This window comes from Agelaius phoeniceus, chromosome 2 (genome assembly GCF_051311805.1).
Source record: "Agelaius phoeniceus isolate bAgePho1 chromosome 2, bAgePho1.hap1, whole genome shotgun sequence".
NCBI classification, from domain to species: Eukaryota; Metazoa; Chordata; class Aves; order Passeriformes; family Icteridae; genus Agelaius; species Agelaius phoeniceus.
The window spans coordinates 114,372,895-114,399,875 of record NC_135266.1 but is presented as its reverse complement, the minus strand read 5'-3'; the positions used below and the strand labels follow the sequence as shown (position 1 = coordinate 114,399,875).

The following is a 26,981-nucleotide window of genomic DNA, read 5'->3' as shown; positions in this document are numbered from 1 at the left end:
TAATTTTCCTGATTCTAGCAGGCACCACAATTTATGTGAGCCATTGTCTCAATTCTACATCAGCTTGTCAGTGCTTGATCATTAATTCTCTGATATCATATGAGTGGAAGGTCCCCAGCAATGTTTTATCATATTAGTGACATCTGCTGTCTCTCTCACTTGCATTTGTGTAACCTGTGGTGTATTTTCACCTATTTCTTTCCATGAATACAATCCTTTAGCTATGCTGCTTTAGGCAGAACACTTGAAAATGCAGAGGATGTGCCAGTGGGTTGGCAGAATCAGGTATTTGCACAATGGTATTTTTATGTTAATCTGAAGTTTGACAAATATTCTATTTATATTCAGCAGTGCTCCTGTGTAATAAAATGTGTCTGTACATATGTGCATATTTTTGGCTAAGCAGAATACTGAATAAAAGTATGATTTATGAACGGTGCCAGATTTCTTTCATGCAATGTGCAATAATCTCTAACTAACAAATATAAACAGTTCCATTATAATGCATTAACCCCTAAATAATCTACCAGAGAGAGAAGCAGGTACATAAAGGTGTATTAGATTTTAGATACACCCCTTTGTCTCCTCTTTTTCAAGCTGAAAATACAAACCAGCCCCTAAATTTCTGTCATGCAGACCCATAGCAATTGCTGCACCAAGTCAGAGAATTAAATTACTTATTTAATGTATGTAGGTGGGTGCAGATGCTGGGAGGCAGGTACTAACTCTCATAAAGAACAAATTGCCCTGTTACATAATGCTGAGAATTGGGAGAGAGCAAACTTCTAGTCAGAAATAACTCCCCTAACTAAAGAGCATAAGTGCCTCTATGCCTGCGGTCATTTTCATTGCTAGCCCTTGGACCTGTGTCTATTTATAGTTTCTATAAGGAGGATAAATTGAGATATTATTTGTGATGAGACTACCATTAATATGACACCACTTTACATAGTTCTATTATTATTTTTATTATTATTATTATTATTATTATTATTATTATTATTATTATCTTTGTTCTTCAGTGGTTTCTAGACAGATAAAAGTATCCTGGGATGTTGTACTCTACAAAATGGGCCCCTGCAAGAACCTAGGTTAAAAGTAAAAATTTAAAACTGCTGTTCAACTTTTTTTTTTTTCTTTTTTAAATTTTTTTTTAATCACAGTAATTTCTACAGTTTGACTCACCCTGACTCACCATAACCTCATAGATGGGAAAAAGAACAGGAGCAACTGGCTGGAAGAAGCTGTAGGAGGTGGAACAATAAGTGGAAAGAACACAAAGGGAAGGTAGTTATTAAGCGGAAGAAGCACTGAAAACCCCTGGAAACAAGCTTAATTTCTGATGAAAGTTTTCATGAAACTAAATTATTCATCTGGCTCTGAGAATGTCAGGGGTGATTCTTGATTTTTTAATTAACATCAGTTAAAGAAACACATTTCTGTGTATGAGGTGAGGGAGAGAAAGGAAAAGCACCTTGGAACAGACAGGTGGGGTCAGAATTCCTGCTCTTTGGGAAGTGGCTCTTCCTTAAGGCTCCTGGGAATGGGGATTTCCCTTCCCTGTGCCAGAGTACATTGGCTGTAATCCCAAATCAATTTCATCCATTTGACAGAGGCTCAGGTTTAGCTGCCACCTTCTTCTAGCAGCTGTCGCCTAATCCCAGTTTGCAGTCCATACTCAAATTGTGTCCATAACCAGATTTTAGGCATCTCCAAACCATCATTCCCAAGGGATGTGGAGTTTATTACCCCTGCTGGAGTTTCTTACCCCTGGACCACCACTCAAATGCCTCCTCAAGGCTGGTGCAGGTGACAGTCCCAGCCTTTAGATCTGTCACCTCCATCACTTGTCAAATGCTGTCAGCTCTTCCAATCTTCATTGGATCACCTCTCTCAGTAGATCCAGCATCATCTTTGGTCTTTTGGACAAAGTCAGTGCATTACAAATCTCCTCTGATGAATATTTTCACTGAGATTCTACCATCGAGAGACAGGGTTTTCCTCTCCTCTCTGGTCTCAGAAGGCTCTGTGCCCTCTCAGTGGTGGTCAGGGTGCTGCTCTCTGCATGCACAATGAAAATAATTGCCTGAACACAAATCCAAGTGTTAAAGATATCTTTAAAAATCCACTTCTGTAGAGGGTTTTATTGCTTGGTTTTTTCTTTAAAAATACCCCAATACTTGCATGACATAAGCAGACGAGTCCTGGCCTGTCTGATCACATTTCCTAGCTGTTCAAAAAGGAAATGAGGAAAGGAATGGAATAAAAGATGAAAAGAGGTTTGAGTGTGCAATGAGAAGAAAGAGCAATAATTAATGTGCACTTAGGCATAGGAAAGGAAGGCTGTAGCAGAGTCAGGTCACTGTCACAGGGAGAGAAGTTCCAGTCTAAAAAAAAAGCCAGAAGTTTTCTTCTGTGAGAGGAGAAATACATTAAAAATTGATGCTACTGCCCAGCTTCAGTTCCTGGATGATTTTTCTCTACCATCTTTGGTAAAGACATTAGGAAGCAGTCTCTTGTACAGACCTGCTCTGATTTTGGTATTGCTCTTGTACCTCCTAAATTGGCAGTCATGCATCTGGTTCCTTCCAGTTCTGATCCAGAGACAGCACCCTCCTTAAATTAGGCTTCCATTTATCTTAGTTATCTTGATTTATACAGCGTTCTGTGGACCATTCATCATACAGCTAATCTTGAGTAACCTTGAGTAATATTTTAATCTTGCTGCCCCTAATTTTTTCTTTCTCAGCATTAGCCTTGAAGACTTCTCTGTTTGCCTTCAAAAAACACCTGTGAAATCTTAACAGGTAGCCCATACTTTCCTGCTAAATTTTTCTCCCAAACTCTTCCCTTCTTCTCAAGAGGTCTTGTTCCCCACCATGATTAAAACTGTTGAAAAGGTGTTTAAAGGGGCACCTCACTGGTGTGACACTGACTGCCTACAAAACCTGGAAAACTTCACAGCATGAAGTGTTTAAGCTTTGGTTCTTGCCAGTTCTCAAAATCTGGGTTATTTAATTTGGGGTTACAGAGATATTTTTATTAGGAGGTTTTGCTTCTCTAGAAACTTGAGACTGTTTAAAACTTTGTTAAATTGTCTGATAAACCTTGTGTGCCTCTAGAGCAAATTGCTAACTGAAGCATCAAACAATATCTCCCAGCCATTCTATTTCAGAGTCCATTCTTCAGGGACTAGACCTTATTTATTTAAAGTTTAATGCTTTTTGAACCTCAGTCATTATCATTCTCCCACACTCCCATGATCTGTGAGCTTCTGAGGGCATGTCTTCAGCCCAGCTTCTTCCCAGCCAGATCCCCTCTAGGCTGCATTCTGCAGCCTGTCCTTGCCTTCAGACCTAAATATGATAAATTAGGATATTTCCATACCTAGGCCCTCTGGAAACAGCTCTGCAGTGATCCCTGGCAGCAGAGCTGAGTCTTTTCTCATGGTGATCTCGAGGCTTCTTCTGATCTTGGTTCACCTAAGCCTGGAATCAAGCCTGCCTCCCTCAGAAAGGGGTCACTCCACTCAACCTCACTGATTTACACTGATTTACTAGAAGAGAACTCTCAAATCTATCCAAAGGTTTGCACTCCTTCCTGTGTTTCCTTTCTCCTCCCTGTACAAGCTTATGTTTATTTAGGAAAAAAATAAAAATGGAACAATAAAAGAAATCTCTCCGTATTTTGTTTTCAAGTTTATGCAACTGCAGCATGAAAAATTTAGAGACCATGATAAAACTTTATCCTGCAGCTCAATGTAAAGTGTGAGGATCTAAAAGGTCTCCAAACAGCAAGTAATTTCTCAAAGTGTATTCTATGCACAGTGATTCAGAGTGTACTAAGGACAGAATTGCAGGCTAAATGAGTTTTGTGCCTTGATTTCTGCATAGTTTAGTGCTTTAATCTGAAAAATTAGCCACAGACACCCAAATTGTGCAGTTCTTACCATCTCTGTGAAGCTGTTTGATGAGAGTTTAGAACCAGAACTGTTGCCTTTGCTTTCTCTGGAGTTCAACTCAGAGCACTTAATGAACTCAACTTGAACACAGCCAAGGCACAGCTTTGCTGCCTCCCCACCTTGAGGAGTTCCTGCAGCTCCTTCTGCTGAAAACAAAAGGGGCAAGAAAGTTTTTACCGAGGGATTTCCTACAGGAGTACGTTTTGTAGGATGGGATTTTTGCTAGTAGTACAATACACAACAAATAACGCTATTTGGTTAAATATGCATAAGAAATAAATAAAATATGAATATGAATAGGTTGGATGGGGCCCTAAACCACCTGATTTAATGGAAGGTGCCCCTGGCCCTGGTAGTGGGGTTGGAACCGGATGATTTCTAAGATCCCTCCCAACCCAAACCATTCTTTGATTCTATTTCAAAAGTTTTCCTAGCAGGAAGCAGGAAACAATGTCCCTGGAGACTTTCTGACAGTCATAAAAACCACCACAGCCCCAAAGTCTTGTTGCTCTAAAATCAAGCCACTGCACTCAATTTCCTTGCACCTGATAGCATGGGAATGCTTGGAATACTTTCCCATTGCATTAGTAGTCTGAAATGTCCATTCTTAACTCTCAAATCAAAGTGGAAACAGTCACTTGCAGGAATTTTCAAGTGTGTGTTGAAGGACACTCAAGCTTGTTCACTTTCCCCCCTCATTTACCAAATACTTTTCAAAAAAAGCATTTTGGAGATCCTGAGTTTTCCTTTTTATCTCCTGCTGGAGAAGGAAGCAAAGAGGATGAACAGACAAATAGAAAATCTCCCACACAAATACTGCTTGTGTTCCTCCTGGGATAAAGCAAGCAAACAACTTGTTTTTGTGGAACAAATTTTAGAATATTTTTAATAGGAGAATTTCTATCTGGGAAAAGTTATGTATTTAAGAAACATGCAGGTCTGGTCAAACTGTGTTTTGAACAACAATGTATCATTTTTTGGGGAGAAGATCCTCATTTTTTATCAGGTAGTTCAGAAACAGTATTAAATATTAAGGGAATTGAAGTTCCATTTTAGCAAACACACACCTGGAGTAGAAAACATTATCAACCTTATAAATTGGATCAGTTTGAACAAGAAAAAACAGATTTAATATTCTTTGCAGAAGAGATGAAAGATATTTGAACAGTCCATCAATAATTAAAGTAGCACTGAATATGATAATAATACTTTGCTATCTCACTGTGTCATAGATAGTTGGATAAATCCACCTTATTTTCATTTCCTTTTCATCCAAAAAGAATTCTGCTATCTGTGTCCATAAAATGCTGCCACTTCCAAGCATCTCTGAATTATTGGTGAATTATTCAGGCCGTGTCACAATGCCAATAGCACGACTTCTAACTAAAAACTGTTGAGCCTAAATAAATGTATGTATTTAATGTAAACCTAAAAAGTTAGGTTTATTTTGAGACTTATCTTCAGCCTAAATGCCTTTTCCAGAAAAAGTGAAATCATACAAGTGAAAATATCAATGCATAATTTGAAAACATGGCAAATTCTACACTCCTAAGGAGATATTTGGCAGAGATGCTGAGCACTGCTCACATGCAGTGAGTCAGGGAGACTGAGATTCCCTCCTGGCAGTTTCTGTCAGCTGTGAAAGGATGTGTTGGATGCAGTGAAAGGATGTGTTGGATGGGTGTCATGTGGGGACAGCCCTACTGAAGCACTCACTGCTTCAGCTCCATTGATCTTGGCAGGAATCTCCCTGACACAGAGCTTGATATTGAAAGGATGCTGACCTCCCTTATTACCCCAGGAGATGGGGTCTCGAGAGCTTCACTGGAGACTATTTCCTATTGATTTTAAGTCTGCTTGTTGTGACATGGATCACATTAATCTTGCAGGATGAAGGCAGCAGAGCAGACAGGATGGCCTGGGCTGGCTGCCTTTGTGGTGCCATCCATTTCCAGCAGCTGGGTGCAATCCAGGTGGGAAATGTTTATGGCAAATGACCCAAACAATTAGCAATTTTCAAAAGCAGAATGTGCTCTGCTGAGGTTTGCAGGGTAATCTCCTACCACCAGAAGCTACAGGCTGTGGTTTGATCCAGATAAGGGAGAAACTCACCCTGTGGAGGTAGGATAGTGCTGTTGCCTGGAATAAAACATAAAACTTTTTTTCTAAATAGTATTAAAATAATACAAATATCATAAATAATATAAATAATATAAATATAAATTTAAAAAATAAATAAATGAAAATAAATAAACAATATAAAAGAAAATCTTTAACTGAAAACCTTCAAGATGCACAATATAGAGATATGCACACATGATACAATATTTCTACAATTTTATAAGTTAGTTGAAGTTCATGTTTCATGAGTTTTCCCCACTCCAGATGGATCAAGGTGGGACCATCAATCAATGGACATCAAAATTCAAATAATCAAGTCCTATCCCAATTACATGGGTGGTGATCTCTTTCTATTCTTATCCTTTCTCTTTCATTTCCTTATACATTTTCTTCAGTTATTTTTATGCTTTTATATTGCTGTATTTCCAGAGATAAGAACCCAAATGGCTGCAAACCTTCTTTCCATTGCAACCAACTTGTCCTAAAATAAACCCACAAGTATATATACACACACACAGTCAGTTTGGAAAATAATTGAGCATGAAAAAAAGATTGAGGATTCCTAACTCTCTAAACAGACTGCTGCTCTTCTGTGGAGAAAACAAGAGGAAAAATCTCTATTAACCCAGCATGCTTCCATGGGAAGTAATGTTTTGTATCTTCATATGACATTTTATGTCTTTAGAAAGAATTTTTAAGGTACAAAAACCTAAAAATAAATCCTGAAACCAATTGCTAAAATTCAAGTAGCAACTTGGAACGACCTATGGTTTGGAAAAACCATAGATATATGTGACATAAAATGTATTTTTTGTTTATATATTTGCATACAACACTCCCAACAAGCCAATCCCAACTCTTTTGCACAAGTTTAGGTATTTCTGTGTGTATAACCCTCACAGAACAAGATAAGTATTTACTAAATAAGGTCTTGCTATATTTATATAGCCAAAGATTAATTTCTATCATTTTCATTCTGTGATTACTTAGCTATCCCAAGATTTTTTTTAATATCAGAATTTGATGTTCCTCCCTACAACTGCAAGTTATCTGCCACAATCAGAACAAATTGTATCTGTCTTTGTGGTCATGCATCAGTGCTACTCTAACTCTTTACAGTTGGTTTAGATCCCAGATGATTTTTTAGTGTTCCATTACTTTGGGATTCTAATGCAGTTTCCTGTAAGCATTTCAAGGGGAAAAGAAAAAAAAAGGCCAAAAACAAAAAAGAGAAAAAAATTAATTAAATTCATTCCATTACAGTCTCCTCTGTTGTTTCAATGCTCACATGTGGTAAAAATGTTTTGAAGGCAGACCTAAAAGAGGGTGGCATTGTGGCACTGCCAGGGCAGAGACATGGGGATGGGGATGTAGGATGCAGTGGGGCAGTGCTCACTCACCCCACAACACTGCCCTTATCCCAAAAAAAAGAAAGTCAGACATTCTCAAACAGGTATTAAATAAAAGCAATGTGAAAATAATTTTTTTTGTATAATAAAGATTAAAATGACAACTGCACATTTCTCCCTCATAAAGTTTCAGCTGCTGTGCCCTTTCTGATGAATATTAAGTTATGTATGCACTGAAATGTTTAGAAAACCTTCCTTAACCTCAGTTTAAAAATATATATTTTCTCTTTATCAAAAAGAAAAAAAAAAAAACAAGTTGACCAAAAGTGCACAGAGTAACATTTGGGTAAAAAGGAGGAATTATTAAAACCCACTGAGTAAAATATGTGACTGGATATGCTAAACATGAAGCAAAGGAAATATTTGGAGGGAAACCTCTGAACTTCTTCTACTGATGCTGTTTTGCTGTGTGAGAATGAATATTAATTAGAGCAAGGAGTAAACACTGAGTGAGCAACACTTGGATCAGAATTTTCCCCAACAGTGGGGAGGAGCAGTGGTTGGGACACTCACCTGGGCCATTCTCCAGTGGACACCAGAGTCTGGCAGCATTGGCAGAAAGAGCTGAGAGCTCCTGCTCAGAATCACCTCTCCTCGGGGGCATTTCACAGGAGGGAGGAGAGGCAGGCTGGAAGAACTGACAGATTTGGGATTGCCTGCACCTTGGGGAACACCCCCACCTCCAAGCTCTTGAGCAAAAAGCTGAGCCCAAAGCCATTGCCTAACTCTGCATTTAATTAGCTCCAACCCCCCAAGATCTTTGAGTTATCTTCCTGAACATTTCAGGGGCAACTGAACCCACAGAGCCTGGCTAAGTATCATATGCCAAAAATATCAATACATTTCACAGGTCTAATTGGCATAAGTTATTCCTGCTGGGTGTCTGGGGGATTGGATGTGTGCCAATTCCTCTTGAAGATTGTTTACTGATTTGATGTGTTAGAACCTTTTATCATATTAATTATTTATGCCATCAGTTGGAGGAAAAAATAATTGTAAGTAAATGCTTGCTGACTATTGAGACAGCTTATAAAAAACCCCACCAACTCCATAAGCTTGGATTCAGACAAAAAAAAAAACCCAATCTATCTTCAAAGTCTTCTACACATTTATTAGTGTGCTCAGAAAATTATTTTGTACAAACTGCTGGTGCATTTCTTTAATTAGATAAAAATACATGTCACCAGGAACTTGCACCCTCCCAACTCCTTAATTCTGCTTACAGAGAACAAAACAACAAATCCATCTGGAATGCCCTTCCCATCACTAATAACATAAACCATGTTTGTTAGCTGACTTAAATAAACAAATGAAAAGCAGATCTTACACAAAAACACAGCCTGTGTAAACTCCTGCCTGTAGGCAGTACAACCATGGGAATGTTTGGAAAAAAAACCACTACCTAATTTATTCTAATTAATTTGTGAGAAATTGAAAACCAAAGGCAGTATCTTTAACAAAAAGGGAAAAGCTCTAATAAACACTAACAAAATTAGAGCTTCATGGGCCTTTTATGACTTAAATTATTGACCAAGAAGAGAATTTTCAAACATGCTCATTAATTTTGAGGAGGTTTTTTCATGTTTCTTATTGCCATCAAATTATTTTTAAAGTGTTTTTTATTTTGGGAAAAACAAATTATTTGAGATGCTTAAATGCAGACTTGTCTAGCCAGATAAAAACTGTAAGTCAAAAGAGAGCATCATTCTTTAGTATTTTTGACAGACAAATACAGTTTCAAATTAAAAATAAATGGCACAAGTAACTTTTTGGTGGAGTGTTGGGAAAATAGGGGGAAAGGTCTTTCCCATTAAACATAACAAAACCCATCAGTTGAATAACAATGTCACTGGAAATACAGAGTGTGCATCTCATTACTTGCAAATTCAAACTTGAAGAGGAACAGTCAAAGCCAGCCAAGTGCTCAGTTCTTCTTTCCTACAATGAAAATTCCACCAAAATACTCTGGACCTTAATTTTGTAGATAAAATTTCAAACACAGCATTGCTACTCTCAGAGGGAGGACCATTTTTTGGGGGTGTCCTGTGCAAGATCAGGAGTTGAACTTGACCATCTGTATCCCTTCCAACCCAGAATATTCCATGATTCTGTGATTCTGTGAACAGGAGCATGGACTAAAACAGTGCAGGAGAATGGTTAATTTAATAATTAAATTCCCACATTCAACAGGCAAAACAATTTCTTCCCCTGCCAGAGTACCTGGATATAAATTCCAGTTTTTCACAGCAGATGAGAATAATGTATGAGAGAGGTGCATTGATATCAGTCCTCCAGCTGAGAGGGACGTCATTGCACAGCAAACTGTGACAGCTTCTTTTTAACAGAACAGCAAAAATCTTTTGGTATAGGACATCAGCTGTTTTCTCCCCTTAGTTAAGAATGCTTCAGATAAGGAGACAACTTAATTTGTTTCTTCAAATAAATTTTTGATATCATATGAGCTAAGTAGAAATTCTGTTTGTTAGTGAATAATAACTTCACAAAAATCAACTAAGCAATACAAACCCACTCACACCTCAGTTATGAGAAAAGGATGTGTCCAAAGTTTGACGCTTTTTAAAAATCATTTAAATTATATTGTTAAGTCTAAACCCCCTTGTTTCTAGGGATTCCATAACTTTTCCTCTCTGAGTCTACAGCAACAAATAAGTTTGTCTCTGTACTGATAAGAATTAGTTATGCTATTGCACATTAATGATGTAGAAAAATGAAGCTGTTGAAAATCAAAAGCTGACAGTGTTGACAAGTTAAAAACTGCAGGGTTAATTTCAGATTAGTGCAAAACAAATCCTATTTACCAAATAAAAACTTAGGACTTTTAAACCAAATAATATGGACTTGAGGTTTTGTTTGTTTGTTCTCTGTTCTGTTTGGGGTTGATTTTCCCAAAGAACAAACAATGATAGCCTGAATAAGAAATGTTCTAAGTAATGCTTAAATAAATATTCAGACTAAAAACTTTCTTCAACACTGCAGTAAAAAACTGTATGAAGTAAAGTGACTGAAGATAAAATGGGGATATTTCTGCTCTTTGATGATTGCTTTTGCCCTATTTCTCCACAGATTTTCAGGGTAGGTTTAATTAAACCTTGGTGAACAAAAAAATAATCTAAACAAAGAATATAATTTTTAATGTTGTTAAGTTATTCTGTGAAGCAGTGAATTGTGGCTTTCAAACAAGACACTATCAGAGTTCACCAGTTTTTATTTGGTTTTGTAATAAATGTAATGTTTTTATTTGGATTTGTAATACTGTTTTCTCAAGAAAAATGCCCAAACCATTGGTATTTGCTGTTCCTAAGTGAATGGTTGGGATGAACTGTCAGGGAATGGCCTGGATGAGCTTTTAAGGAATGGTCCTTGTGCAGGACCTCATCCTTGCTCTCTGCTTTCCTTTTCTCCTGGTGAGCATGGCCCTATCCCTTGAGAGCGCTGTGGAATTTGATTTCTTCTACAGCCTTTGGCTACATTGGGGTCTAGCTCAGATTTCCTGCCAGGCTGCCTAATCCCAGAACAGGGGATTATGCACCAGGCCATGCTCATTGGGCTGTTTAGGGTTCTCAGGACTTTTCCTAGACCGTGGATCTGGCAGCAGCATTGGGCTGACAGGAACTCTGCTGCAAGTTTTTCTTCCTGGGCATCTCCAGAGGCTTTGGAATGCCAGGGTAGAGCCTGGCCATCACTGCTGTGGTGCCCTTTGTGACAGGCTAGAGTGGCTCTTAAGAAGCAATCAGCTCCTATTAAGGAGCTTCACCAGGTTTTTTCCAAAACCTGACCCTTGGCTGAGGCAAGAAGAACTTTAACCAGCTGCTTCCCTCACTCAGAAATTTTCCATGACAGCAGCTCAATCCAGGCTGCAGGAAGCCTAAATGGCAAAGGTGCTTGGCCCTGAGGTCACATTAAAAACCACTCAGAAAGAGCAAATTCTGCAAGGTGACTCTCGTAGAGTCACTCTCAGACTATCACAGCTTGGAGGATTTGGGGCTCAAAGAGATTTTTTTTTTTTTTTGCATACAAACCCTCATTGGATTTTCCTCTACTAAGGTCCTTTGGGAACAGCTAGTGCAAAGTTAGTCCTCCTGCAAGGTATGAAAGTTAATCCAAGCATTCCCATGTCCTGTGGGAGGCTGGTTCAGGCACCAGCCCACTGAGGCAGCTTCTCCCTGCCTCTGCAGATCCCTGTTTGAGCACCAAGAAAGAGGCTGAGCAGGGTGGCTCTCAGGTGATGTCTGGCTCACAGTGCCCAAGAACAGCATGAGGCCAGAAAAAGGACTCACCAGATGTGCAAAGAGCAATTTCTACAGCCTGTTGACTTCTGTGCTCTTCCTAACATCCTGTCAGCACAGTGTTCCCTAGGCTTGGGTTTTGTCTGTCTATGGAGAATGCACACTCCCATGTTCTACACAAAAATTCTGTGTATTTCTGCACTCTCTCTCACTGACCTTGATCTAAGACTGGCTCTTTATTCTCAACATACTGCCAGGCAGCTGTAATTATTGCTTTATGTGCCTGATACAGTGCATCTGAGATAACACACTTCAGCTGGAGGCTGATTTGACAAAGGGAACCCAGAAAAACAGATTTGTTTACACTGTCGGGTTGGCAGCATGTGGACTGCTTGACTTTTGTTAAAAAAAAAAAAAAAAAAGGCACTCTGTGAAGTGGTTTCCAAAGTACTGCTATCAAGATTCAGAAAGTTAGTCTTTTTCACCATTGAAAAGTGTGGCATTTATAGCTCACTTGCTGAATTTTTTTTTTCTTTTTTTCCCTTGTGTATGAGTAGCTCTCAGCACATTGTAAAAGGAAAACTTGAAACATCCATTAAAAATAATTGAAGCTGGGGGAAAAAAAAACTGAACAGATAAAATTACTAGTTTTTCACTTCCATAGAAAAAGGCCAAGAAGGACATTGCATAAAAAAAGCCAAAGGAAACTTTTTTAAAAAAAGTTCTTGAGAGTTTGAGGCAAGTGCCCTGTAGTTCAGCAGACAACCAGATCACACACAAACACCTTTAGTTTGGAGCACCTACAGTGAGGTTCTGTGCTCCAAGTCAGTTTTCCTTGGGATTTTTATTACTGACCATTTTTCCTTGGGATTTTTATTACTGACCATTTTTTATTACTAAAAAAATGATAATATTGAGTATTAGTTCAATTGCACTGCTGAGTCTCTGCCTTCAGATTATTTTACTTCAAATTTTTTTCTTGCATCTGTAAATTCAATTGGCAAACAATAAACTCTTCTGCAACACTTCCTTGTCCTTTCCCTACAGTGTTGGATCATGTACAATCCTTCTTGCTCCATACACATAAACTCACTCCTCCCTTTAATAGCCAGTGTTGTATTTCTGTTAATTCACTACTCAGAGTAGCTGCTACAAGCTCTGTAGGACAAGAGTGGCCTTAAAATGCAGATCAGGAAAAGCTTCAGAAAGATATGGCCTGGGAAACACTCTTTGGGAAGGCTCAGTTGGAGATGTTCAGGGATAGATCAAAAAGCCCCTGTGATGAGAGAGGAGTCCCACTGGGACCTCCTGGTGCTTGTTCTGTTCTTCTTCAGTGATTTCCTAGGAAATCTTTTTCTTGTTCAGTGATTTCCCAGGAAAACTACCCTGTTTATGCCAACAAAGCAGAGGATAGAGACTGACACAAGTGTGACATCCTCTTGTTCCTCCTGTCCCTCCCATTCCTTGTTCCTCCTGTCCCAAGGAACGAGAACTTCCTCCTCTACTTCCCATGACTGGTCTGTAGGTAAGTGCTTGAGCCCCAAATGCCAACTCTTCCCCATCCCTGCCTCTACAGATTTTCCCTTTCCATCCACACCTTCCTCCAAGCACACCTGCCCCTGTTTCTGGCAGCCTCTGACTGTTCTTTCTCCTCAGCTCCATAAACCCCTTCATAAAAGCTCTGCCACAGCTCCCCACTGGGCATCTCCACATATCTGTTCCTCAGGAAATACTCTTTGTCCTCCTTTCTGCTGCTTCCCATGGCAGTGTGAACACACGGGGAACTCTAGAAGAAGAAATGAAGGGACAGCACACATAGGAAGTGGTTGTTTTTCTTCAGTTTTCCTGTGAATAGTGTCCCTTCTGCAAGTCCAGGCTGTCTTTTCATTTCCACTGAACATTTTTCTCAGAGCTCTGTCTTGAAGATGATTAACTTTTAATTGTTCATGGGATTTTGTTTCCCAATACTTTGCATCTTTATACCCAGCTCTGTGAAAGGATCTTAAAGCACTTTCCAAATGATAAATGATAAAGCACTTTCAAAAACTCTGTATTGTGGCAAACAATACAATGAGGAAAGGAAAAGTAATTCACTTACCTCTAGCTGAACATTCGGTCTTCAAAATACCCAAGAGGAAGACCCCAGCTTTGACTGCTTACTCTTGTACTCTAATATCACTTAAACTACATTGGTGGGGGAAACTTCAATCAAATGTCCTTCTCCATGATCATGGTTCCTGATATTATCATGGAGAAGGCTTCATGCCTCCACCAGAGTAGGTCAATAAACCAAATTTTCTTTTCTAGACTTTTCTCTGCTACTTATTTCAAAACAAATACCTGCAATTGTATCTTACTCTTATGAAATGTGTGTGTTAATAAATAGATATGTATACTATAAATATAAAATAAAAACTACATCTTCTACTACTTCAGTGAGAATATGTTCCAAAAAATATGCTTTCATAAAATTTTGTTCTGCAGGAAAAATTCACAGGAGAAATAGGAAACATCAGTTGAGTTATTTGCTGGGTGTTTTAGGCAGCAAATATAGTCAAGACTCAGGTGTGCTCCCAAATATTTCTGTTTACCTTCCCTCTCTCAGTTCATTGGTTTCACAAATGAAAAATTGCCTTTTAGTGTATTTGAGGGGCTTAAGAAAGATTGGAAAGAGAAATTAGGCTGAGGACTATTAGAGATGTATTTTGACTTCTTTTGTATTTAACAAATTAAAGAAAAAGAGAATTGAACATACTACTGAGGTTTAGGAAGAAGAGGAAAGAAGTCACAACGAAGGAAGAAGTAACAAATATGAGACAGAGAAGCTAAAATGAGAATAATCCTCATCAAGGTGAATTCAGTCATGAATTCAGTTCAGGTCAAACACCAGTCTTGCTAACTCTGTCCTGATGGCACCTCAGACAGGCTTGATCATCAAAGGATGCAAAAACTGCCCCAGCACCACAGTAGCACAGAAGGAAACTTGTCAGAGAGCACTGTTGGGAAAACAATTAATCCTCAGTCCTTGGCTGCCCACTCCCTGCTGATAATGCTCTGCAGAGGGAGGCTCCAAGCAGAGCCACTGTGTCCCTGCCATGGCACCCACATCACCCGAGCAGCTCCTGTCCTGTCCAGCTCTGCAGGCTCTCCTGGTGTTTAATCCCCTGTCAGGTTGCACCACAGTGGAGGGATTTCAAACTGCAGCCAAGCAGGATTTTGAGGTGGTCAGAGCACAGTTTCCCTCCTGACAGTGTCCTTTTAGCTTTGGGTTTGTTTGCTCTGGGAAACCTTTTGTGCTCAGCTGCCACTTCAGAGCCTGCTGTTTATTGGGATGCTCCTGGCTTCCCTTGGGAGTTTTGTTCCTGGGAAAGCTCCTGATCAACAAGTAGCAGTTTGAACACAGATCTCTGCAGCTGAAGCACTGATCTGGCAGGACCTGTTGCAAGCTCAGGAGCACAATCTCAAGCTGTCACAAATGTGACCCCCTTACAATTCCTTCTGCTGTTCACTGTGTTTATTCGACAATGTGAAAATGCACTCCTCCATGGTACTGAAAGGCACTGCTTCATTATCCCACACAAACTGGCATAAAATATATTAAAATTTTATGGGTTTTATTGCTAACATTGTGTCACAGTGAAACCTGTGGTTGGCTAAGGATGTGAAGTGTAAATATAAGGAAAAGCTGCATGACACTGATAGATCCAACTGATGGGAATGTATTGGCAATGGTCAATAACACTCTTGAGAAACAGAGTTTTGAATATCTCATCAGAAAAACCAGGCATATTATGAGTAGGTTTTCATTTTTTAAGGATCTAAGGGGGTTTTTCATGCCATAATTAGGTAAAGGTCTCTCTCTCAGAGGTGCCCCTTAACCACACAGCACAGCAGATTCTCCGTGTGGGTGATTTGCTGCAAGCCACCAGAGCTTGTGATGTGCTCTGCTGCACATCACCTGCCATTAGCACTTAACAGCAGTTCATTAACATCGTAATTTCACTGTGATGCTGCAACAGCCACTGCTGAAGCATGTGCCAGAAACATAACTGTTTATCCATAAATATCCATTTTCTTTTATTTTGGTAATAGAGCAATGTGGGTTCTCTTCCAAAGCAGCTGGATGGTTTGTTTGGTCCATGCATGGCTTATGACTGAACTGAAGTGGAAAGTGCTTGCTAATTACTGGAAATATAAGTAACCTTTAGCATCTGCTGCCAATCTGACCTTCCTGGGAAGGTGTATTCTGCAGGAAATTAGAAGCAGAAGTGGCACGGAGTGAAATGAAGTAAACACAATCAGTCAAGCAGAAAAAGGCAGATGCTGCACATGTTCCTGTCTTCTGGAGTAATGTGTGCAAGTGCCATGGATGTAGGGAGGGTTTCTACAGGCCAGATAGGGTCAGCACAAGCTAATATAAAATATAATCATATAATTAATATAATTCAATAATATAGCCTAACACAAACCACTGCCTTCCAATACTGAGGGATCTACTTCGAAACATTTTGCTAAAATGGTATTTTCTCTTCTAAATGAACTGACCACAAATCTGAACTTCAGCAAGCAGTTTGGGGGTCTTAGATGTTGGATGGGGAGTCAGGAGCTGCAAGCTCTGCCACCAGAAGTGTTCCTTGAGGAAGTGGCTCCTCCTCATCTGATTTTTGTTCCCTTGGGCATTTTCATTGCAGTCCTTAGGGACAGGGTCTGTCTTTTACTAAGTAATATAAAGACAGGTTTAGCAAAACAATCCCTCCTCTGCCACCCTCTCTCCCTCCTGTAATCCAGTCTTTAGCTATTATTTGTATCAATATTTCTTTTTCCAGGGGTTTTAGGCTCCTCTCAGGTTATTGCAGTGCCTCTTCCTCAGCTCTTCTGAAGGAAGCAAAGATTCAGATGTAAATTACTGAAGAAACCAGGCAGGCATCTTTACCAAGATGTATTTGTGTGGATTTGTGCTGGCAGAAGGATGCACCTGAAAGAGTGCTAATGGGAATTTGGCTCAGAGGATGGATAGAAACCCAGAGGAGGTTTGTTTTTGCAGTGAATAGTTCACCCTGTTGAAAGGCTGCAATCTGTATGAGGGTGTACACATATATATTTATCACTCTTTTTTATGCACTCGCATAAAGATACTGTTCTAGGAGCTGTTTCAAATTAAAAAAAAAAGCCTCTGTGGCTGGTGTGTTGGTAAAGATCATTTGTAAAGAAAAGATCTTACTGCACTGTGAATCTGTGTCCTATGCAGAACACTTGTTTTAGTTGCAGCCCTTCTGGATTGCAGGGTAGAGAAAATAAAGCATCACAATTTTTTTTTTTTTTAATGTTTTTTGTTTGTTTGCTTTGGGGAGTTTTGTTTGGTTTTGGTTTTCTGGAAGAACTGAATCAAATTTTTTAGAACTAAATAAAATAATAGTGAAAACTGGAGCCTTCCATCAGAAACTCTTGATGCTGAAGGCAGAGCAGGCTGGGGTTTAAATCCTGGTTATGAACTTGGATTTGCATGTTTTCTTGTCAGAAGAGTATTTTTAGCTCAGAGACAGGGCAAAAACCAATGACATAGCTTCACTGAAATTTCATAAAATCAATTTCTAAGCCTTCTTGGACCTCAAAGTCAGTAAAATTCAATTTACTTTGAGCTACAAACTGTATTTCTTAATGTCTTTTGGTGGGCAGCCAACAGTTCACATTTGACAAAGGCTTTTGTTCTGTGTGCATTTTCTGAGCTTCTGACATTCTCTGGGGGGAGCCTTTTTCCTCTCTTCTGGATTATTTGAAAGAGATGCAGACTCCTGTCCCACTGCTGAAGTTCCAAGAGCACAGAGGCTCCTCCTTGCAGATGCAGAAATGATTGAAGGGGCCAGAAAACTCCTCATTCTGCAGTGGGGCTGTTGACAGCTTCAGCCTTCCTGAGCTGAAAACATCTACAGCCTCTGGACTTTGAATTCATTCATCACATGATGAATTGGAAAAATTATGCTGATCTGAGTATTTATTTTCCAAAGGCTGTGACAGTGAATATTTAACAAAACAAGCAGGATTTTTTCCATAATCTGCTTTAAAAAGCATCTGGCAAGAGGCAATACCAGTCCAAGCTACATCAAGTATTGTGGCTGCACTGACATTAAAAAGAGAGGCTTTTTCTCTTTGTATCACAAAATGTGAAATACAAGAAATCCACTGTTACAGCACTGCAAAGGGTTTCTACTGAGTTACTCTAGAGTTACCCTGGTTTAACTTGAAGCCGAAATGGGAACAGAAGTTATCTTCCAATTATTGTCAGAAAATTCATGATGACTGAAATACGCAGAAAAATCCCACATAGCTGTGATGAGCAAAAATCCTGCCAACTTGTGCTGCATCTAGAAGTGTAAACATGTCATGGCAGAGAGACAAAACTGCTTTGATTAGCACAGGTCACCGCTCGTTTATTCCAAATAATTTCATTTCTCAGAATCCCGTTGTGCGCATTCAACCCACTTCACTACTTCTGTGGGAGCAGAGACAGATTCTGCAGCTCTGCAAGAATTTCTTTTCTTTTTCAAAACTCTGGGTGTGGGTTGAGGTGCTGTTTTGAAGTTTGTCAGCAGGCTGCTCTGAAAAGGATGAATGATAAAGCAGGCTCTGATTCCAGGGACGTGTTTTGAGATGCGATGTACGTAGGGAACGAGGGACTGATGAAAAACCTTGGAGAGTAGGGAAAAAGAGGATGTGGGGAAAACATTTAAGTCTTCAAGCTATTTCAAAAGATGTTTGTCATGATTTTGGAGGTCTATCATATATAGCAGGTGTGGATTTATTGCACAGATGTGCCCTTTATTGACTCATAGAGTGCAGGTTTGGTGTCTATGTTGTTCTGCACACCCCTGAAGTTTTACAGCTTCACTGATTTCTGCACTAGAGCCTGGGTGCTTAGAAAGCAGGAAACAAGCCCCACTGAATAGAACTTATAATTTACCCAAAGATTAAAGAAAGGTGGGTGAGAGAGAGAAATATCATGACTTTGGGGTTACAAACTAAGCTGTTTTCATTTTTCTCTGAGATGCAGATATGTTCGTCTAAGCCCTCATTTATTTCTGCCAAGTATTATAAATCTAGTTGCAAACAGCAATATATGAGTAGTCCACAAGATGTGAATATTTCAGTAAGGACTGGTAAAAGCTGAGATGTAATGATTGTCTTGAAATTTTCTTCCTTTTGACCCAGAAAGAAGCAGTTCCAGTTCACTCTGTTCTGAGCAGTGATAATCAAGTAAAATTTAAAAAAAAAAAAATTCCCAAACTCCACTGAAGCCAGAGAAAAAAACTGTTGATTTCAGTGAGTTGTGGGCCAGGCACTTCTGTTTTCAGACAGGAAGAGGAATGGCCAGAAAGGAATTTATATAACAATTTGCCATTAGGACAGAATTTTAAATAACATCACTTGAAATGATAAAGAAAGAGTTTTTTTGAAGATAATAAAATTACTAAAGTGTGGAAAATAGTGGTATGAATAGGCATAGACCTCTTTTGCTGGAATTTATTCCATGATATTTTCCTTGTTGAGATGAATTTCTGCATGCAAATAAGACATGGTTTTATTCCCATGGGAGTTAAATTATGTTTTAGAGAGAAGGTTATTTTTATTTACTCACTGCTGCCTAATGATAAAACAGGTTGGATGATTTGTAAGGAATAGAGCATGTTGAAGCGAATAAAATGAAATTTTTAAAAATAAACAAAAAAACCCCCAAAAATACAAAAGAAAACCCGAAAGAAAGAAAAATAAACTTAAGAGACTGCATCAGCTATTGCTGTAAAGTGAAACACTGTCCTCTTGGTGCTTTATCTCCACAAGCTGGCCAACTGTTATTGTGTTTTTAGTTGATAAGGTGACATTCCAGGCAGTCTCCCTAAACCTTGGGATGGGCTGAAAGAGATCAAATTGACAGCTCATAAATGAATATATGTACCTATCTATAAGTATGTTTGATATATGCAATGGTCACTGACTTCACAGCAATGCTGCTCTATTAGCACAAGAAGTTTAAAAGAAGAATCCCTTTTGAGCCACAGCAAAGGGCATATTATCATTTCTTCCAGAAATACTTCCAATGGCTGATTGTACAAGCATTTTCATTAACATAAGACCTTTAATAAACCTCTCTTAATAACAAGAAAACATGCAAAGCATGTGGAAGGCTTTTCTCTGGGTCTCTAACCTAAACATTTTTCCTCCTTTTGTCTCCTCCTTTCCCGGAGGTGTCAGCAGCATTGTGAGGACCACGTCTGCTTCAGAACAACAAGAAATCTTGACTAGAACAGCTGCCCAGCGGCAGATCTCTGAAATATGTGACAATTCTAGTTTAAAGTTGTCAGAAGAGTTGATAAAACTGGAGAATTAAATCTAAAGAAACATCATTTACTGATTTTTTTAACCGTATAATCAGCAGCACCCTCGTGCTGACTTCCAGCAGAGGTCCAGCCTCTGGTCAGGCTCAGGGCTCCTGGTTGTGAAAAAGGTTCTTTTCTGTCAAACTACCAGAAGGATATCACAGTTTCTTAATGGGTTTCACAGTTTTTTAACAGGTTTCTCCCATTCAAATACAACAAAGGAAACCTGCTGACTCAAAAACATTCAAGCTCATCTTTGCAGAAGCTGTCACTCTATTTAGAATGAAGAAGGAATTAAAAAACAGTGATTGTGGAGTAAAAACAGGTGACTCTAACAAGGAGAAAGGAAACAAAAACCTGTCTAGCACTGAGGCAGAATCTTGCATCCCACAACTGCTGGTGCTGCAGGTTTGCAGACATCTCTGGGTTTAGCTTTACCTTCATGTCTACTCTTGGTTTCCTCTTCCAATTCTGGAGCAAAACTGCTCCACTCTTCCTGTTTTTTGTCACAGATCCCATAATATCTGATTTATAGTGCATGCAGATAAAGCAGATATTAATTTAATAAATTAATTCCTTTAGATAAATTATAATTAATTAAATTAATTAATTAAATAGAATCTAATTAAATAGAATCTTTAGTGAAAGGATGCAAAATACACAGAAATAATGTGAAATTAGATGAAAAGGGTTATGAGTTTAATGGAGAGCTATTTAAAATGCAGGATGAGGTTCTTAAACAAAAGATGGTTGTTGTCTGAATTCCAGGTTTTCCAATTCTCCTGAGAGACATGAGAAGCCTCCAGAAGATGGAAGGCCAAAATAAAATCAAAATTTCAAAACAGGAACCATGACTCTATCCTCAAAACAAATTTATTTTCCTCAGAGCAGATGATAAATACTGTTTGAGCCTTTCCTAGCTGTTCCCATAAAAATTCAGTATTTCCCTGCAGGATTCTGAATTTATTTTCAGTTACAGCAAGTAGATATTCAAGGATAAAAAGGGAGAGTACCAAACTTGCCTCCGGGCTGTGTTTTTCACCAAAGTGCATTGCCTGGCTCTATTCATCACCATTTAGACGCTTGGGGCTACAAAACCCATTCCCAGCATTGCAATTCCTGCTTTCCACTGCTAAAACCCTACCCCAGTTGCCTTTTTTTTTTTTACACTTCTTCCAGTCCTCCTTTGAATCTTCATAATTTTAACTTTGTGATCCTTCCTCTACACCTCTTGCATGCCAGAGCCAGAGAAGCTTCAGGTCACGTCCCAAGACTCACTGGGAGGGTTTTATTTCAAGTTTCAGGCTCTAAGGGGGAGTCTGGTAGCTCCTTGACCTGTGTGTAATTCATACTCTGTGACTAGAAGGGAAGAGAAAGAAACTGGACTTATCCCAAACAAAATTCACTATTTCCACTGAGGAATGAAAAGGACAAATTTGTACTCCTGGACAAGAAATTCAAAGATCTTTTTTTTCAAGAAACTTTGTAAATTTCTGCAAGTTATTTTAATAATGTTGAGGGGTTTTTTCCTATCCAGGAAAATAATCCCAACCAGGTGTAATTCCTTAGTCTGCATCTTTTTTTCTCCCTGGTCTGGTTAGCAATGAAGTTTTGTGTGGAAAGGTTTTATTTTTGGTTTTGAGGGGAGGAGATGGGGATGTTGGTGTTCATATAGGCTTTACATAAAGTTAAATGAGGTCATAATTTTAGCTGGGCTAAATTACAAAAAGCTTCTATGACTGGTACGATAAAATCTCCCAGGCAAGTCCATTTTATTTTGAGAATCATGATACATTAGTGTTGCCTGCTATAGACAGTGAAAAAGAAACAACTTTGACCAAGTTTCCCAGAAAGAGAAACCATACTGAGAGCATGCAATGTTGTTTTTTTTCTGTCACTCATCCCCAGGACTTTTTCTGAAAATTAGAAAAGTTACCAGTCTGAAATGCAGAAAATTATCAGTCAGATCCAAACTGGAGAACTAAAAATAATGTTTGCCAAAGCTGAATGGCTTAACAAGGCCAGTTCCTTGAAGCTAGTAAAGAATAATGAAGAAAACTGAGAGATGAAAAGGAGAACTACTTTAAAAATAAGTGATTTGAAGGCAGGCAGCAAAGCCAGTCAATTATATGGGGAGTGCCTTTTGTCAAAAAATGATTGCAAATATGATATAAAAAACTGCTTATCAAAGAAAACACAAAACTTTATTCTAAAGTGGAAATAATGTGAATACTGTACATCCCCTAACCTTGAGTAATCTCCAAAATACACATGGACTGCTGATGCAAATTAAGGCCTTGAATTGGTGATACCTTGGTTTAAACATTAAGGTTCTGCTGCTAAAGACTTGAGTAAATAGCAATCAATTTAGGCTGTGATTTTCAGTGTCTGTATTCCATGGGGACTGGGTACTGCAGCTCTCAGAGCAGACCTATTATCTCATACACAAGATGATTTTTCATTAGTGCTTTTATTAATTTAAATCAGATATGTGCTGTGGAGGAAGCTTTTGTAATCCCCCTGCTCTCATAAAGCTGGTTATATTACAATCTAAAGAGAATGCTCAGTTTACAGCCTTGTTAACATGCTAACAAGCAAGATTTTACGTTCTACAAGCCCCTTAATAAAGTGATAAATTAATTAGCTTGCCTGGACAGTAAAGGTCTGAGACCATCAGCTAATATGAATTTTATTTTGCTTGTGTTCCAAACAGGGGCACTCACATTCCCACAACAAAGCCTCCAAGGTCAGGTCAGTGGTGTCAGGACTGGGTTTCTACTTGGCCTCTCTTCAAAAAAGTAGAATTTGTCCTGTATCCCTTTCTCTGACAATGAAAAGCAGAATCCCCAGCCACCACTGGAGTCCTTTTGCTGCTCTAAATCCAACAGTAAGTAATATTTTTCTTCTGTGGAAAAGAAGGTTCCTATAAGTACTCAGTGAATTTATTCATCTTCTTTTTCTGCTTCCACTCTTTTTATGCCAGTGGAGAGAAAATTGCCCACCTCTAATTAGTGAAATGCAGGATTTATCTGCATTTCCTATTCCTATTTGGAATTTCAAAAGTTTATCCTTGCTTCTGCTTCACCCATACCTATTACTAGAATTTCATGTCACCCTCTGAAGTAAAATATTGTTTGCCTTTCTCTTCTGGTTCTATCCCCACACCCCTTTTCCTACCCTTCCTCACCCAACTCTTTTATTTCTTTATCTCTGCATTATTTTGGTTTTTTAAATCTGATTTTAAGAACATAAAACTCAGAGCTCAGCCTCAACCTTGTATTTGCAAGCTGAGTCTGTTCATTTGCTTATTGGAAAACCAAAATATTTTGTAGGGATGCAGGGAAACCAAGCAGCCATGCAGCCCAAGCTGGGAATGGGACACAGCTGGATTATTGGCAATTGGCAAGGAGAGAAGCAAAGGATTACAGAGGTTCAATCTATTCTGTGTGAAATAGAGGCATGAAATATTATAACCTTTTAGCTTTAGCAGCAGCCATAAAGCTAAGAAAACTTATTGGAATCCTGCTTGTTTAAAATTTAATGGTGTTTTCCTGCACTGCAGATATTGTTATCGGCAGATCATAGTTAAACACATTATAGGATTCTGAACTGTAGACATTAGTGGAAACAGACACTAAAATCCAGAAGGGGGTACCATTTTCTAAGTGAACATAAGAGGTCATCAATCCATGTCTTTCAAAAATCTCATTATAAAGTCTAAATACTTTATGGATAAGAGATTCAGATAATTCCCAAGCTGTTTGGCAACTGCAAACAGGTGATGAATTTACTAATGGGTTTTCAGCTGCAAACAGTTCAATTGTGGCTCCAAGGTTCTAGAACATTTTGTTTGTTTCTCTGTTTGTTTGTTTATTCAATGTTTGTTTCTTCAAGAACAGAAATAGTGGGGTAAAGGTCTGGGGCAAAGGTTTTTTGGTTTTGGTGGGTTTTTTTGAGTGGTTTTTTTTTTTTTTTCCCTAGAGATCTTAAGGTGACACATGAAAATTTCTTCATCTTAAAGGCAGGCAAATAAATAAGAAGACCTTTATAAACAAGAAGCCTCAAAGATTTTTGCTAAGATTACCATGGATGTCTAAGAACTGTCTGTCCAGAAGGATCTGCAGTGAGCAGCCTCTGTTTGGGTGACACAGAATCCTCACAGATCTTTGCACTGTCAGAAGCAGGGAAAGAGTCCCATAAATGTGAGTAACAGACATCAGTGAAGGCTGTTTTAATCTTCTTGCAACCCATTATTCTCAAATACTTTCTAAAAATTAATTAAATAATCAGTGAAGACATAAGAACTATGCTGAAAAGCAAAATGCAATCAAATGTTCAAATAGCTGCCATGTTGCATCTGAATGAGAAAGAATTTATGTTGATAGTTGTGATTCATAGACAAGGTTCAAAAATCGTTTTTTGCTATGTAAGAGGGAGAAAATTGTAGACTGAGGGGGTGGTAATGAATAGGCTTGGAGGAGTTTGGTTGTATAAGGAAATAAACACATTTGAACCTTGAATTACGAAAAGACAGAGGGCAAGAGCATGTGATTTAAAGATAACACTTTTTCAACAAATAATTTAGGGGTAGGCTGCAAAAGGCTGGGAGAATATATCAACATGATTGCAACTGTAACATTAGGAAAAGAGGCTTAAGATTAGAATTATCTTTTAAGAAAAGAAATATCCTGCTTTTAAGGGAGGGATTAGCAATGAAACACTGTACAAGGGAAAAATGAGAAACCAAGGTCATGTCAAATTCTTACACTGAGTGCATGTTAACAAAGAATGCCATTCTTACACATTTTCCAAATCTATCCTCTTTTGTCCTTCAAAGTCAAATTAAGTACTTGTGAGGAAAATGGCAAGAGGTGAAATCCAATATGGATTGGGTGCAGTGTGCTCTGTGATCAGGTCCTTTCAGTGAGAGCATTGGTTTCTTTACGATGCTGTACACATCTCCTGACACCACTCTGTTGATATATACCCCCCTAAGGTTAAGAAGGGCATTTCTGCATGAGTGTGTGTTCAACCTGTGATCTTTAGCAGAGCTGCACTTCTGTATTTTACTGTCACAGGCATCTGTCCACCAGGAATTGGTGTAGGCACTGTAGGTCACTGACAGAGAGAAAGGAACAGCTGCTATCAGAGCAGAATTTATAAGGGATCTGAATGGATCTTTTCTCATTTCATCTGAGACACCCTTTCTTATCAACAGCGCTGAGATGTATTTTTTTAGTCTTTGCCTTGCTGGCAATCTTTCCACTGGGACAGCAGCATTTTCAGACTAAATTGTTATTCTTCAAAATTTCTAGTGATCTTTATATTTCCACACTCAGGGTGTTTGATTAAAACTCTGCTGCAGTTGTCAGGAATAGGGCATCCATTTCTCCCAAAAAAGTGCCACACTCCTGTTATCTTTGGCCTAGGCCACTCTGGTACTGCCTGGGAACCCCAGTGAGGTCAGATACTTGGGCAAAAGCTCAGACCTTGGCTCTGAATTTGGGGAACACTTGTCAAACATGAGCAATTCCAAAACAAGTGTTCTGGTGTTGGAGAACTGATGGTTCTCCATAAACAGAACTACCAAGTGTGCAGAAACATAAGGGCAAAAGGAACTGCAACTACTTCAGAAGAAATTTTGGATTCCAACCCTGTTTCCATATACTATAGGTATGTTCTGAAAAATCGCATCAATGTATCCCAGAAAAATCAACTTGTTACAGTCAAGGAGAAACAACCACCAAGACAAATATAATTGACTTAACTGCAGTTCTACAGAAGTGGTTCACAAACAATATTATAGCTAATAATGCCATGCTGCTGGGAAAAGGAAAAAAAAAAAAACATTCTGGAAAATATAACCAGGCTAAGTAAGACACAGACCAGTTTTCTGTTCTGCCCAGCCCTAGAGAGACCATGGCTGGATTAATGTCTCTGTAACGTGGGATATTTAAACAAACACCATGGCCACTTCATGTTCAAAGAGAGACAGAAGTAATGATCCAAGCTCTAGAAAACATGATCTGTGAGGCAAGATTGAGCCAATTGGCTCTGTTCAGTTAAAAGTAGAGACAGAAATAGGCTGGGTCTTCTCTTGGGGTGCACCAACAGCTGCTGCTGAGTAAACACACAAGGAAAACAGTCAGTCTGAATTTGAGCTAGATTTCAGCTAGGTAGAGGGAAGAGTGACAGGATAGACTGAAGGAGATGTTATGGACTTTTCACTGCAGGGGCTAAAAAAAACCCAGGCTGGGCAAAAATCTGTTAGGAATTAGAATTTCTCACCATGCCCTGGGAGTGAGCTGAACAGTTCCTGCCATCTTGTGCCTTCATCCTTCCCAGCCTCTGATTCCCAACCAGCTCTCTGTGTAAGAGAAACAAATTTATTCAAGGTTTCTGCAGAAAAATATTATTGCCCTTGATGGGAAGAAGTAGATAAGTCATCATCAGAGTCACAAAGAGCAACCCAAGAGAAAGGAAAAGGCAGGAGAGCTCCATGCAGCCTGGCTGGCTGAGGAACCCTTCCTGCTTGTGCTGAGTAACCCAGAGATGTTTATTTGCTTCCCTCTCTTCCCCCTCCCCTCGTCTATAAAGCAGTCTAGACAGTAAGATTTAGATATTCTGGAAAATATTTGTTCCATTTTATCAGCACATGGTAAGAAGATTTAATGTGCTAAAATAGAAAAAGTAATTGATGTTTTATCTAGGGATAATTATCTGTCTTTCACATTGCTTGTTCCCACACAGAAGCTCAGCTAAAAACACTCTTTTACTTTTCAATTATATTTCTTCTGGAAAACCTTTTGCTTGCTAAAGCTTCTGAAAACGTGGAACAGGTTCTACATAGTACAGCTAATAAAAAAGTCTC

At 38.8% G+C, this 26,981-nt stretch overlaps 1 protein-coding gene across 1 annotated transcript in view; it reads right to left on the bottom strand.

Moving 5' to 3' along the window:
• The window catches only part of LOC143693419 (uncharacterized), a 441,857-nt gene that overhangs the window by 347,029 nt on the left and 67,847 nt on the right, over positions 1-26,981 (bottom strand). Inside the window, exons 7-8 of the mRNA XM_077174591.1 lie at positions 26,399-26,477; positions 17,017-18,424 (exon numbers count right to left, since the gene is read on the bottom strand). Coding sequence (XP_077030706.1) covers positions 18,182-18,424; positions 26,399-26,477 — 322 coding nt within the window. The 3' untranslated portion in view covers positions 17,017-18,181. Of the gene's footprint in view, positions 18,425-26,398; positions 26,478-26,981 lie in introns of the transcript that reaches the window.